At 39.6% G+C, this 16,485-nt stretch overlaps 1 protein-coding gene across 1 annotated transcript; it reads left to right on the forward strand.

Moving 5' to 3' along the window:
- The first annotated feature begins 984 nt into the window (after positions 1 to 984).
- On the forward strand, positions 985 to 14,558 carry LOC126401692 (uncharacterized). The gene is given in 21 exon segments (XM_050063106.1): positions 985 to 1,109; positions 1,354 to 1,648; positions 1,778 to 1,864; positions 2,108 to 2,377; positions 2,646 to 2,849; positions 2,947 to 3,210; positions 3,647 to 3,874; positions 3,971 to 4,094; positions 4,173 to 4,182; positions 4,223 to 4,830; positions 4,833 to 4,922; positions 6,981 to 7,129; positions 10,118 to 10,398; positions 10,649 to 10,943; positions 11,119 to 11,205; positions 11,337 to 11,606; positions 12,194 to 12,397; positions 12,495 to 12,764; positions 13,125 to 13,352; positions 13,449 to 13,572; positions 13,651 to 14,558. Coding segments are annotated over 21 exon segments (5,106 nt in total). The 5' UTR covers positions 985 to 999.
- Positions 14,559 to 16,485: the final 1,927 nt, after the last annotated feature.

The following is a 16,485-nucleotide window of genomic DNA, read 5'->3' on the forward strand; positions in this document are numbered from 1 at the left end:
AAAAAAAAAAAATGTTATTACATTTAATTTAGTCCCCTATACAACAACCCATTGGTGCAGAATACAAACATGTGAAGCACTTAATCAAATCCTCTAAGTTTAGGGATCCTGCCTCTCCACCCAAGTCAATAAATTTTCACACTTTGTGACTGAAACTTTGGATATCAACTGAAGTGAATGTAGTTGCGCTCATAATACCATATAGCTACACCATACCATCACTACAAGAATTATTATAGTGTCAAAAGACCATAATTCCTGCCCATAACATGAATGAAAAAGGTATATCATTGTTTTGCCTTAAAGCATTACAAAAAAGGCATCAAAGTACCACCCAAACATATGGTTCATATTAAGTTGTACTAACAAAATCTAATTGGGATATGTAATACCAAATGAATAAAAATAAAAGTTAAAGAAAAAAAAAAATTGAAAAAGAAAAAAAATCGTTCTCAAAAAAATGGACTCAAACAAGAGACACCTAATCAATACTGTGTAGCTGATTACAAATCCAATAGACATTTACAGAGTGTATTTAAATAATGAATAAGATGAGCCTCAATTTTCTACATAAAAAAAGAAAAGGTAAACAATAAATTTGAAAAAAATCTTTAAGATGGTTGATGGCTGATACTTGCTGAAACACTTGCTGATATGGCGTAGCATTTACATTACGTTTAAGATGTTATATTAACATAATTAAGCTGACGTGTGTTGTGACCTGCCCCTGTCACCCTAGTGGGTGATTTTAAAGAATAAACATTGACAGAAAGCCTGCAGTGGGGATTACATAGTGGTGTATATAAAATTAAGTAACTCTGTATAAAGACCAAAAACAGATGTGAAGGGAGGAGGGCAGTTATGGGGCCTTTTCTTGACAGATATTTCCTCTTGTGTTTGTGTCTTACCTTGTTCTTGTTCTCTTCCTCCTCTTTATGCTCAGTGTCTTCCTCTCCTCCCTCATCTTGTAAAATACGGAGAAAGTTTCGTCTTAATGAAATGCAAAAGCCTGGTGATGTGATTCTGGGTGGGCTGTTTGAGGTCCACTTCACCTCTGTCTTCCCTGAGCGAACATTCACCTCAGAGCCACAAGAGCCCAGCTGCAAAAAGTAAGTTATAAAGACATGTAAGAGACAGTATAGATCTGTACAAGTGAAAATGTCTGCTCAAAATAATAGTAAATGGTGATTAATATAACTTTCATGAGAGTTTCAGTGATACTTTGATTTTCTTTAGGATGAAGCCATAAAAAGTAATTTATTACACCTGGATAATGTTATCAATACAGGTTTAGAGTTTAGGTTTTACAGAGCTGCATTGCTGTTAAGTGGTTAGTGTCATTTTGTGTGTTAGCTTTGACACTCTAGGGTTCAGGCATGCCATGACCATGGCCTTTGCTATTGATGAGATCAACAACAACTCCAATCTGCTTCCAAATGTGACTCTGGGATACAGTCTTTATGATAACTGTGGTGCACTTGTCGTTGGATTCAGTGGTGCATTGTCACTGGCAAGTGGTCGAGAGGAACAGTTTCTGCTTAAAGAGAACTGTTTAGGAGCCCCTCCAGTCCTGGGTATTGTGGGTGATTCCTACTCAACATTTTCTATTGCCACTTCCAATGTATTAGGTTTATACAGAATGCCCATTGTAAGTTTCCTATTAGCATTTGTATTTTATTTTAATATACTGTATTTGAATTAATGCCACCTGTAAAATTCATACATTGTTGAAATATTTAGACAGGGTCTGACTTGCATGTTTTCTTTTATTTTACAGGTGAGTTATTTTGCCACATGTACCTGCCTGAGTGATCGGCAACAGTTTCCATCCTTTTTTAGAACAATCCCAAGTGATGCTTTCCAGGTGAAAGACAATTACAAGTTGAGAACTCCAAATAATGTCTCTTTCAGGCTACACAGAATGTTTATAGAAATTGTCCTTAAATGAAACAAATAATTTTCTTTTCTCTTCATGGGATTAATTAACATTGTGAAACATATGTAAACATACCGTATAATACACAAAAGTTAAAAGAAATTTAAAAGTTAGCTATTTATGATATTTTAGTCTGTGCACCAATCCCTTAACACTAATATATCCACTCAGGTGCGTGCCATGATTCAAATTCTGAAACACTTCGACTGGACTTGGGTTGGCCTTCTGGTCAGTGATGATGATTATGGACTCCATGTTGCCCGATCCTTTCAATCTGACCTGGCTCAGTCTGGTGGAGGTTGTTTGACCTACTTAGAGGTTTTGCCCTGGGACAGCGAATCAAGTGAACTCAGGAGGATTGTACATTTGATAAAGACATCAACGTCTCGTGTAGTCATTGTGTTTGCACATGAGTTTCACATGATTCAACTGATGGAAGAGGTTAGAATTAAAATATTACAATGAAAACCACCCATTATGCATTGAAAAAACAGTTTATTTAACTTTATAGTTACCTTTCATTGCAATTTGCAAACTCAGTGTTAAAGTGGGCATTTTCCACTTAGTAACTTTTGATCATCTGTGCTCATATGACAAACAAAGCCAGACAGAGGCTCTGTTGTTGGCAAGTCTATATTTGCTACAAAACATAGTGTATTTTTTTTCAACAGAAGTCTGAAATATATGTTTAATATGATATGATACACAGGTGGTGAAGCAGAATGTGACAGGCCAGCAGTGGATAGCAAGTGAAGCCTGGACAGCAGTTTCTGTGCTCCAGACGCCCCACTTCATGCCATACTTGAGTGGCACACTGGGTATTGCAATCCGTCGAGGAGAAATACCTGGGCTCAGGGAATTCCTCTTGCAAATACGTCCTGACCAAAATGACAACAACTATGAAAATAAAATGGTGAGAGTTGATTCTTGTGAATTCATTTCAAATTAATTCATTAATTGATAACATTGATTGTTATTTTTATAAATACTGTCTTTTTATTATCTTTAAGGTGAGACAGTTTTGGGAATACATTTTTCAGTGTAAATTCGATCCAGCAGCTGAAGCTGGGGGGGCACCATGCACTGGACAAGAAGATCTAGAGAATGTGGAGACTGAGATTTTAGATCTTTCTAACCTCAGGCCTGAGTACAATATTTACAAAGCTGTGTATGCCCTGGCATATGCTCTTGATGATATGCTGCACTGTGTGCCTGGGAGAGGGCCTTTCAGTGGGCACAGCTGTGCTACTTTGCAAACAATGGAGCCATGGCAGGTGGGATATCAGCTTACACTCTACCTTTTTATGTTTTGAGAACACCTGCTAAACCTTGAGGTACTTTCTGAATGTAGTTTTGTGAGTAGGCCCATAAAACATGTTGAAACCCCCCCCCCAAAATGTAAATGATGAGTTTGGTACAGTGGCTTTGATTGTTATAATCTTTCTTTCAAAATATTCAATACTAGACATAGCAGGAAAAACAAATTCCCATGTAGTTTTGTGACAGTAATGACTGATTAATATTATTTAACCAAGTAATACAAAACAACAGCCTGGTGTCTCAATCCTTAGACTAAATTAACAAAGTTAAAAATGTTTCAAAATTTAAAATTGTCGTTGAAGTGGCTTTGTTGCAAATTATTTGAAAGTATGATAAACCTTTGTTTGGATGGAATTACTCCTTTTCAGTATTTGTTTCGTCTTTTTGCAGCTTGTACATTATTTGCAAAAGGTCAACTTCACCACAGCATTTGGTGATGAAGTGTCATTTGATGAGAATGGTGATGCTTTACCAATATATGATATCATGAACTGGCTGTGGCTCCCTGATGGACGAACTGAAGTTCAGAATGTTGGTGAGGTTAAGAGGTTGGCCTTCAAGGGTGAAGAACTCACAATCAATGAAGACAAAATTTTCTGGAACTTTGAATTCAAGGAGGTTATTTCAGCTATTTTCAGACACCTCTACATTTTGCAGGTAAATCTTGACAGTGTATCAAAATACACAATGATGGATAAATATCTCTCCTTACAGCCACCCCGCTCAGTGTGCAGTGAGAGCTGTCCTCCAGGTACCCGCATGGCCAGAAAGAAGGGGGAGCCTGAGTGCTGTTTTGACTGCATCCCTTGTTCTGAGGGGAAGGTCAGCAATATGACTGGTTGGTAGTCAGTTTTATACATCACAGTTTGGAAAAATAATACAAACATGTATCTCAAGATTTTCCCTGTATTCTCAGACTCTGTGGAGTGCACCAGCTGTCCAGAGGATTTCTGGTCCAGCCCCCAGGGTGACCAGCTGTCCAGAGGATTTCTGGTCCAGCCCCCAGGGTGACCACTGTATTCCCAAGGAAACTGAGTTTCTCTCCTACCATGAGCCTCTGGGTATCTGTTTGACAACTGCCTCATTGCTGGGCACATTTATATGTACTGTTGTCCTGGGAATCTTCACCTGTAATCACAGTACACCCATGGTACGCGCCAACAATTCAGAACTGAGTTTCTTACTCTTGGTGTCACTCAAACTATGTTTCCTGTGTTCTCTGCTGTTTATTGGCCGTCCCAGGCTGTGGACATGCCAGCTGAGACATGCAGCATTTGGGATCAGCTTTGTGCTTTGTGTATCATGTATCCTGATGAAAACCATGGTGGTTTTGGCTGTGTTTAAGGCCTCCAAGCCAGGAGGTGGAGCCTATCTCAAGTGGTTTGGTACTGTGCAGCAGAGAGGAACAGTTTTAGTGCTGACCTGCATTCAGGCAGCAATCTGCACTGCTTGGATTGTCTTTGCCTCCCCCATGCCTCATAAAAACACTCAGTACCACAATGACAAGATAGTTTATGAGTGTCTAGTTGGCTCCACAGTTGGTTTTGGAGTGTTACTGGGCTATATTGGCTTATTGGCAGTTTTGGTCTCTTGGTGGCACTGTTTGGACCCAAATGTTACATAATCCTGCTCAGACCAGAGAGAAACACAAAGAAAGCAATCATGGGTCGTGGAACCACTTAGTCATTGAAGTAGCAGTTACAATAAAATTATTAACTAGTCTGAACCACTATGTGTTTTGTATTCGTTCAGTCGTGATCTGCCTGTGAAATAACCAGTATGTAACAAACGAGTAAGGTTTTTTATATTAATTAATTAAGTAATGAATTTGTAACAAGTACATTCACAAGACACTGGAAGCAATAAAAAATGTCTTTGTAGAACACATGCTCTGTTATTGCCTTTTGTTGGCTTAATCCTGTTCCCTACCCATAAGGAACTACTACACATACACATATTGCATTTCCGTATACAAAATCTGTTTACATATGGAGTAAAAGCAAGACGAAATGCATCTCCACTGATAAAAGCCATCCAGTGGCCAAAGTGAGAGACACAGCTTTGTCTCTTGTTATCCATTTAACACTTAAGTATCTGGGATAAACATGCATTGAATAATTACGTCAGAAGCTAAGAATCACCCACAATATTAAATACAACATTATCTCTGTAAAGGTTTCATTTGTCCAGGTCACTGGATATATTTTGGTGTTGAGGGGCTTAATCAGTTTGGAACTAATTGATGAAAATGTCCTTAAAACAGTCAAGTTCAGCTACGTTAAATTAAGGACTCAACTTGTGACCTGTAAAACTAGAAGGGTTCTTATATTTACATAAGGAGGGTACTCATTTAATTTACCATTATTATTATTATTACACTATGTTTTGAATGTATTACATTATTAAACATTTTTTATTTGTCTATAATTTAATAATTTTCTTGTAATGTAATAACTTATTACATTATGCACAAAACTGTTACTACATTATGGGATCCTGGTTTTCTTGCATTATGCCCTGACTTTACATTATGAGCTTTGATTTCATATAAGTTATTACATTATGCTGCACACAGTAAGGAACAATGTTTGGCTATACAAAGAAAACAAAAGATTTCGACAAAAAAGCACAACCTTATCAGGTTGCTCATAAATTCTGACATTGTCACTTGAAAATCACCTAAAACATGCACAATCCTCCTTTATCATGCAAAGAGTTTGAATTTGAGATAAAATGCAAAGTATCCATCCATCTATCCATACATTTTCATCGGCTTAACCAGGGACAAGTCGTGGGAGCAGCAGATCAAGCAGCAACAATTTCCAGCTCCTCCTGGGGGACCCGTAGGTGTCCCCAGGCCAGATGACAGCCATAATCCCTCCAGCATCTTCTGGGTCTGCCTCGGGGCCTCCTACCAGTGGGATGTGCCCAGAACACCCCTAACGGGAGGCATCCTGATCAGATGCCCAAAACCACATCAACTGACCTCTTTCAACGCAAAGGAGCAGTGGCTCTATTCCGAGTTCCCTCTGGATGTCCGAGCTCCTTACCCTGTCTCAAAGGATGAGCCCGGTCACCCCATGGAGGAAACTCATTTTGGCCCTGAGGTGAGGGTTGAGATATAGGTGGACCAGTAAATCGAAAGCTTTGCCTTCCAGCTCAGCTCCCTCTTCACCATGACCAAAGAAGCCACACCAAACCACCAATCTATCTCACACTCCATTCTAATCTCACTCATGAACAAAACCCAGAGATACTTGAACTCCCTCGCTTGAGACAGTAACTCTCTCCCAACCCCCAGGGAGCAATCTACTGGTTTCTGAGAGAGAACCATGGCCTCAGATTTGGAGGTGCTGACTCTCATCCCGACAGCTTCATACTCGGCTGCAAACCACCCTAATGCATGCTGGAGGTCACGGTGTGATGAAGCCAACAGAACCACATCATCTGCAAAAAGCAGAGATGCAATTCTGTGGTCCCCAAACCATACCCCTTCCTCCTCCTAGCTGCACATCAAGATCCTATCCATGAATATCACAAACAGGATCGGTGACAAGGGACAACACTGGCGGAGGTCAACACCCACGGAGAATGTGTTTGACTTTATGCTGAGTATGTGGATGCAGCTCTCATTTTGGTCATACAGGGACCGGATCGCTCATAGCAGCAACCCTGGTTCCTCATAATCCCATAAGACTTCTCCAAGTCCACAATACACATGTAGGCCAGATGGGCAATCTCCCACGACCCCTACAGCAGCCTCGCAAGGGTCAAGAGCTGGTCCACTGTTCCACGGCCAGGACGGAATCCGCATTTCTCATCCTGAATCCAAGGTTCGACAATTGGTCAGAGCCTCCTTTCCAGCACTCTGGAGTAAACTTTTCCCGGGAGGCTGAGGAGTGTGATAACCTGATAACTGGAGCACACTTTCTCACACTCTCTTGTCCTCTTTTTTGGAAATGGGGACCACCACCCTTGTCTACCACTCTGCAGGCACCACCCAACCTCCATGCGACACTGAAAAGGTGTTGTAGGAGCATACAGCCTTCCTAAACTCTCCAGATTCTGGACGACAAGTAAATAGACAATGAGAAGGCCACAAGCGAGGGTCAAATGTTTATTACCCTGCCCCTGATTTTACTCCAGTCAGGAGGGATGCATCCTCCAGACATCCGGGCACCAAAAGGGGGCGAAAAGGGTTCATTTGAGGTACTTCAAATGCTTTTTAAGTCATTAACTTGTAAAAGGGTTCCCCGCCCCGGGGCAATGCGCCTTGATTAACAGCCCTGCTAGGACCTTAAGACAATGCTTCTTTTCTCAACCACATCTTGCCCCTTCCTGTCACCCTGGGGGATCATGCCCTCCCCTCTCTTACCAAATGTTTCTGTGTGACAAAATTGAAATGTCTGTTGAAGGTGAAATTATACATTTGTTTCCTTTTTGTTGGTTGCTTTCCTATGTTCTAAACTTGTACATGGGTATAATCCATGTTTTCTCCCTGAATGATACTTTGCTTTAACCCTGTAAAAAAAAAAAAAAAGATTGATAAGTTGCAAAATTCAATTTCATTTTCAACTGTTAACCCCTCATCTAATATGGAGCCATACTGCCATCTTGTGGCGGAGTTAAGAAGAGTTCCCGTAAGGAAGTCCACATAGTTAGAATTAAGATATAATTGGAGTTTATTAATCAACTTATTTTCATGAACGTGTGCTTCTTCATTTTGTTTTTCATTATATATTGCAACTGTAGGTTAGTCTAGAGTGTGTGTATTTGAAGTAGCCTAGTTTATACGGTACTCCACTTATATACGTGGCATAATAATTGTATTTTGATTTAATATTAATGTTAATTGGATGTTAAGAATCAATTTTGACCATAATGGGAAGAGTATTTGTCCATCATGCATAACATATCAAAGCAGACTACCTCGTATAAGAAAAGCATTAAGTTTCCTCCAAAATAACATAATGAGACTATTCTACAACTAGAGAGGCCGCCTTATCAAATCTGCCCACTTTGGCTAGATAAATACGAGTGCGCTCGGCGCGGCTTGCTCTCTTGCCTCTTGTATTTTCCGTCCGTTTGTATTCTCTTGCTCTCTCATTTATTGTTACTCTCTTGTTGTGCTCTTCTTCATTTTAGCCTCTTGCTTTTATGTTTTGAGTACGCTCTTTCATTTTTAGTTTATCTACTTGCTTTTGCATATCTTATGTTTTTAACCAGTTACGTTTGGTTCCTGCATAACTCTTTTGTGCTCACGATCAAAGTTATTTTAAACTTTTAAATTTTGCTTATCCAGTTTTCTTTTATCGCCAGTGTTTTCGACATTTTTGCGCGTTAATAATAACTTTGACAACAATATCGAACGGCCAACGATATTGTTTTCACCATTATTATAAGGGAGTAATCATAACGAAGTAGACCAACAACTGCCAACCAACTTCTTCGCTCCATATTCATCAGAACCAGCGGCTGCCAGCGGCGCTTCGCCATTGATCCCCGCTGCTAAAAAGTAGGCAAAGAACTTCCACAACTTGAGTAAGCCACTGTGCAATGAAGAGTGAGGTTGAGCAGGAGGCTTAGTTAATTATCCTGATTTTAACTGAGGTTTCATTGGGTGAATAGTTTTTCACATCCCTGCGTTCCCAATTTATCTTAACATACTCTCTCACTATCGCCAAATTAAATAACTCACACATGTTACCTCTCATTTCATTCCATTTATATACTGTTGATTTTGTGTTGTGTCATATAATTATCATTTGCTATTCATTTATTCAGTTGTAACATATTTAGCTAAATAAATCTTTATTTATCGCCAAGTCGTTGTCTGTGTATATCTTTTGGACAGAATCTGAGATCACTGTAAAGAGAATTCATAACCCAGATATTGAGATTGATTCATTATTGAAAAGCGTGCTGACGAATTAATAATTGGTTTACGGAGCTATTAATTTGATTAGTCGCTTCCCTCATTAGGAGGGTGGTGCCCCAAAATTTTATTACGAGTGCAAACATTCTCTAAAAGGTATTTCCCCTACAGTGTGTCAGCCAAGACAGTCCAACAATGTCCAGAGTCCTTTAGCATCTCAGGGAGAATGCAAAATATCATCTGCATACAATGTGATTTGTTCCCAGATTGATTTCCTGACTATCATGGTGTTTTCTAGCTTCTGCAAGAGGCTCACTATTGGTGCAGAACACAAAAGTCTGAAGCAATTCATGAAATCCTGTAGGTTTCCGGTATCGTCAGCTAAGTACATTTTTACATTTAAACATTAATAATTAACGACATTAAGTTGAGAAAATTAATCGAGTCATTTTAATTGAGCCTATGATAATGCCATAGAGTTACACCCTACCATCACTACCAAAAACAGATTGTTAGGCTACCACACAAGTGTGGTAACTTGTAGTGACAAAATTAAACTATGGGATGTGTAATACAGAGAGAATTAAAAAGAAAAAAGAAAAAACTGAGAAATCTTTCTCACCTGAGATAAAGGGTCTAAAACAATAGACTCGAGATCAATGCTAGTCCTTTAAAATTGCTAGAAATTCCAAAATGTATTTACATAATAAACAAGATGGGCTTTAGGTGTCAAAAAAAACAAAACAAGACATTACAATTTGTTGGATAATTATGATGTTATAGATATGTAATATCCATGAATCATATTTGCTGAAACATTTTTAATATGGCATGGCATTTACATTATATTAACATAATTAAGCTGATATGTGTTATGCCCTGCCCCTGTCACCCTAGTGGGTGATGTTAAAGAATAAACATTGACAGAAGGCCTGCAGTGGGGATTACATAGCAGTGTATATAAAAATAAGTAACACTGAATGAAGACTAGAAACAGATGTGAAGGGAGGAGGGCAGTTATGGGGTTTTACCTTGACACATATTTGCTCATGTGTTTGTGTCTTACCTTGTTCTTTTTCTCTTCCTCCTCTTTAGGCTCTCTGCCTTCCTCTCCTCCCTCATCTTGTGAATTACGTAGAACTTTTCGTCTTAATGAAATGCACAAGCCTGGTGATGTGATTCTGGGTGGGCTGTTTGAGGTCCACTTCACCTCTGTCTTCCCTAAGCAAACATTTACCTCAGAGCCACAAGAGCCCAGCTGCAAAGGGTAAGTTACACAGACATGTAAGACACAGTATAGATCTGTACAAGTTCAAATGTCTGCTCATAATAATAGTAAATGGTGATTAATATAACCTTTCAGCACAGTTTCAGTGATACTTTAGAAGTTTCAAGACACAGCTGTAAAACAACAATTTATCACACCTGCATAATGTTATCAATATAGGTTTAGAGTTTAGTTTTCACAAAGCTGTATTACATTTAATAAGTGGTTAATAGTGTCTTTTGTGTGTTAGCTTTGACACTCTAGGGTTCCGGCAAGCCATGACCATGGCCTTTGCTATTCATGAGATCAACAACAACTCCAATCTGCTTCCAAATGTGACTCTGGGATACAGTCTTTATGATAACTGTGGTACACTCGTTATTGGATTCAGTGGTGCTTTGTCACTGGCAAGTGGTCGAGAGGAGCAGTTTCTGTTTGAAAATAAATGTTTAGGAGCCCCTCCAGTCCTGGGCATTGTGGGTGATTCCTTCTCAACATCTTCTATTGCCATCTCCAATGTATTAGGTTTATACAGAATGCCCATTGTAAGTTTCCTATTAGCATTCATATAGCTGTATTTTAATACATTGTATTTGAATTAATATCACCTGTAAAATTCATACATTGTTGAAATACGAAATAATTTTGACAGGGTCTGATTTGCATGAGAAGGTTTTGTTGAGATTTTATTTTGTTTTGCTTTTTGTTTTGCTTGTACAGGTGAGTTATTTTTCCACATGCTCCTGCCTGAGTGATCGGCAACAGTTTCCATCCTTTTTTAGAACAATCCCAAGTGATGCTTTCCAGGTGAAACATTATAACCAAGTTGAGAACTTCAGAACTTCATTGTGAAACAAATGTAAACATACAGTATAATACATTAAGTCAGCTGTTAATTTCATTTTAGTCTGTGCACTAATCCCTCAGTATCCACTCAGGTGCGTGCTATGATTCACATTCTAAAACACTTCAGCTGGACTTGGGTTGGCCTTCTGGTCAGTGATGATGATTATGGACTCCATGTTGCCCGATCCTTTCAATCTGATCTAGTTCAGTCTGGTGGAGGTTGTCTGGCCTACTTAGAGGTTTTGCCCTGGGATGGTGATACGAGTGAACTCAGGAGGATTGTACATTTGATGAAGACATCAACGGCTCGTGTGGTCATGGTGTTTGGACATGAGTTTAACATGCTTCATCTAATGGAAGAGGTTGGAATTAAAATATCATTTAATGTTAAAATCCTTTTTTTTTTTTTTTTTTAAATGTAACATGATGAAATATTTCCATGGTTCATTTGAAATTCACTGACTAATCCTGTTGTGTCAATTATTATCAGTTTACGCTAACAACCAGGTCAAACTCTTTCATAACATTTAATAATGTTACATGTTTCTGTGTCAAAGAATCCAACTAGTGGAAGATTCAGCTCAGCTCAAAAAAAAAAAAGCACCAGCTGTGGAAGGACCACTACCTAACAGTGAAATGAATTACTAAATTATTCGAATAATTAGATATAATGGCTTAGGTTACAAAGGGAAACTAGAATGGTAGTTTTTAACTTCAGTAATGCATTTTGAGAAAGCCTAAACCACCCATTATGCATTAAAAAAGGGAAAAACTGTTCATTTAACTTGCTTTATAGATACTGTACCTTTTATTGATATTTGCAGACTCAATGTTAAAGTGGGCAATTAATAACTTTTGATCATCAAACGACAAATAAAGCCAGACAAAGGCATAGTGCATTTTTTTCAACAGAAGTCTGAACATATGTTTTACATAATGTGATACACAGGTGGCTAGGCAGAATGTGACAGGCCAGCAGTGGATAGCAAGTGAAGCCTGGACAGCATCTGCTGCGCTCCAGACGCCCCGCTTCATGCCATACTTGAGTGGCACACTGGGTATTGCAATCCGTCGAGGAGACATACCTGGGCTCAGGGAATTCCTCTTGCAAATACGTCCTGACCAAAATGATGATATCTATGAAAATAAGATGGTGAGAGTTGATTCTCATGAATTAATTTAAAATTGATTCATCAATTGATAACATGTATCGTTATTTCTATAAATACTGTCTTTTTATTATCTTTAAGGTGAGACAGTTTTGGGAATACACTTTTCAGTGTAAATTTGATCCAGCAGCTTGGGTTGAAGCTGGGGGGGCACCATGCACTGGACAGGAAGATCTAGAGAATATGGAGTCTGAGATCTTAGATCTTTCTAACCTCAGGCCTGAGTACAATATTTACAAAGCTGTGTATGCCCTGGCATATGCTCTTGATGATATGCTGCACTGTGTGCCTGGGAGAGGGCCTTTCAGTGGGCACAGCTGTGCTACTTTGCAAACAATGGAGCCATGGCAGGTGGGATATCAGCTTACAATTCACCTCTTTATGTTTTGAGAACACCTGCTAAACTTTGAGGTACTTTCTGAATTTAGTTTTGTGAGTAGGCTTATAAAACACGATGGAAAAAAAAACACACAATATAAATTATGAGTTGGGTACAGTGACTATTATTGTCATATTTAATACAGACATATCAGGAAAAAACACGTTCTCATTTAGTTTTGTGACAGTAATGACTGATTAATGCTATTTAACCCGGTTGGACAAAACAACAGCCTGAGTTTCAGGGTGTCTCAATCCTTAGACTAAATTAACAAAGTAAAAAATGTTTGCATGGAGTCACTCCTTTTCAGTTTTTGTTTCATCTTTTTGCAGCTTGTACATTATTTGCAAAAGGTCAACTTCACCACAGCATTTGGTGATGAAGTGTCATTTGATGAGAATGGTGATGCTTTACCAATATATGATATCATGAACTGGCTGTGGCTCCCTGATGGACGAACTAAAGTTCAGAATGTTGGTGAGGTTAAGAGGCTGGCCTTCAAGGGTGAAGAACTCACAATCAATGAAGACAAAATTTTCTGGAACTTTGAATCTAGAGAGGTTATTTCTGCTATTTTCAGACACCTCTCCATTCTGCAGGTAAATCTTGACAGTGTATCAAAATACAGATTGATAGATTCATTTTTCTCTTTGCAGCCACCCCAGTCAGTGTGCAGTGACAGCTGTCCTCCAGGTACCCGCATGGCCAGAAAGAAGGGGGAACCTGAGTGCTGTTTTGACTGCATCCCTTGTTCTGAGGGAAAAATCAGCAATATGACTGGTTGGTTTTCTGTTTTAAGCATTGCAGTTTGTAGATATAATATTAACATGTGCCTCAACACTTTACCTATTTTCACAGACTCCATGGAGTGCACCAGTTGTCCAGAGGATTTCTGGTCCAGCCCTCAACGTGACCACTGTGTTCCTAAGGAAACTGAGTTTCTCTCCTACCATGAGCCTCTTGGTATCTGCTTGACGACCACCTCATTGCTGGGCACATTTATATGTACGGTTGTCCTGGTAGTCTTCACCTATCACCGCAGTACACCTATGGTACGCGCCAACAATTCAGAACTGAGTTTCCTGCTTTTGGTGTCACTAAAATTATGTTTCCTGTGTTCTCTGCTGTTTATTGGCCGTCCCAGGCTGTGGACATGCCAACTGAGACATGCAGCATTTGGGATCAGCTTTGTGCTTTGTGTATCATGTATCCTGGTGAAAACCATGGTGGTTCTGGCTGTGTTTAAGGCCTCCAAGCCAGGAGGTGGAGCCTATCTCAAGTGGTTTGGTGCTGTGCAGCAGAGAGGAACAGTTTTAGCGCTGACCTGCATTCAGGCAGCAATCTGCACTGCTTGGCTTGTCTCTGCGTCACCAGTACCTCATAAAAATGCTCAATATCACAATGACAAGATTGTTTATGAGTGTCTGGTTGGCTCCACAGTTGGTTTTGGAGTGTTACTGGGCTATATTGGCTTACTGGCTATCCTCAGCTTCCTATTAGCCTTCTTGGCAAGGAATCTTCCAGATAACTTCAATGAGGCCAAACTCATCACTTTCAGCATGCTGATCTTCTGTGCAGTGTGGGTGGCCTTTGTCCCTGCTTATGTTAACTCTCCAGGAAAATATGCAGATGCAGTGGAGGTATTTGCCATCCTGGCCTCCAGTTTTGGCCTCTTGGTGGCACTGTTTGGACCCAAATGCTACATAATCCTGCTCAGACCAGAGAGAAATACAAAGAAAGCAATCATGGGTCGTGGAACCACTTAGTCATAGAAGTAGCAGTTACAATAAAATTATGAACTAGTCTGAACCACTATTTGTTTTGTATGTGAAATAACCAGTATGCAACAAATTAGTAAGTTATTATTATGATTATTATTATTATTATTATTATTATTATTATTATTATTATTATTATGTATTTATTTGGAAAGAATACATATACATAAAACTGGAAGCAATAAATATTGTTTTTAAAAAACACATTCTTTGTTGTGCCCTTTCTTTTTTTTTCTTTTTTTTTGCTTCATCCTGTTCCCTACCCATAAGGAAATGTAATATATGCATATATAGTGAATTTTCATGTACAAAATCTGTGTACATATGAAATAAAATCATGTGCAATATGAAATGTATCTACACTGAGAAGAGCCATCTCATGACAAAAGTGAGAGACACAGCTTTATATATTGTCATAGATTTAACATTTAAGTAATTCTAATTATTATGTATGGAATAATCACTTCACAATCTAAGAATATACCAGAATATTAAATAATATATGAAGTTCAGTTGCCTTAAATGAAGGACTCAACTTGTGGCTTGCAATCAGAAGGGTTCTTAGAACATAAGGAGGGTACTCATTTCATTTATCATTATTATTATGACACTATGTGTTGAATTTATTGCATTATTAAACATTTTTTATTTGTGTTTAATGTTATAATTTTCTCGTAATGTAAGAACTTATTAAATTATGCTGCACACATTCAGGAAAAATGTTTGGCTATACAAATAAAACAAACAAATTTGAGAAAATTTGACCAGAGGCACCAATGTATAAGCAAGGAAGCACAGCCTTATCAGGTTGCTCATAAATTCTAACATTATTACCTGAAAAGCAGCTAAAATATGCACAATCCTCCTATACCATGTATAGTGTTTGAATTTGAGATAAACTTCAAAATATCCATCCACCCATTTTCATCCGCTTATTCAGGGCCGGGTCATGGGGGCAGCAGGCCAAGCAAAGCACCTCAGACATCCCTCTCCCCTGCAACGCTTTCCAGCTCCTCCTGGGGTACCCCAAGGCGTTCCAAGGCCGGATGAGATATTTAATCCCTCCAGCATCTTCGAGGTCTGCCCCAAGGCCTCCTACCAGTGAGATGTGCCCTAAACACCTCTAATGGGAGGTGCCCAGGAGGCATCCTGATCAGATGCCCGAACGTTTCAACGTGAAGGAGCAGCAGCTCTACTCCGAGTTCACTCCGGATTTCCAAGCTCCCTACCCTATCTCTAAGGCTGAGCCCAGTCACCCTTCTGAGGACGCTCATTTCACCCACTTGTGTCCATAATCTCATTCTTTCGGTCACTACCCAGAGTTCATGACCAAAGGTGAGGGTTGGGACATAGATGTACCAGTAAATCGAAACCTTTGCCTTCCGGCTTAGATCCCTCTTTACCACAATGGTCCAGCACAGTGCCCGCATCACTGCAGAAACCGCACCAAACCACTGATCCAACTCATGCTCTATTCTACCCTCACTTGTGAACAAGACCCTGAGACACTTGAACTCCCTCGCTTGAGACAGTAACTCTCTCCCAACCCACAGGGAGCAATCCACTGGTTTCTGGAAGAGAATCATGGACTCAGATTTACTCTCATCCCGACCACTTCACACTCTGCTGCAAACTGCCCCAGTGCATGCTGGAGGTCTCCGTGTGATGAAGCCAAAGGAATCACATCATCTGCAAGAGATGCAATTCTGAGGTCCCCAGCGTCCCCAAGTCAAACGTGTTTGACTTGACACTGAGTATGCAGATGCAACTTTCACTTTAGTCCAACAGGGACTGGATGGCTCGTAGCAGCGACTGCCGTACCCCATAAACCTGTAGTATCCCCCACAAGACCCCCCCTCCCCCAAGGGATGTGGTCGTAAGCCTTCTCCAAGTCCACTATACACATGTAGACTGG

This window comes from Epinephelus moara, chromosome 2, assembly GCF_006386435.1.
Source record: "Epinephelus moara isolate mb chromosome 2, YSFRI_EMoa_1.0, whole genome shotgun sequence".
Taxonomy (NCBI): Eukaryota; Metazoa; Chordata; class Actinopteri; order Perciformes; family Serranidae; genus Epinephelus; species Epinephelus moara.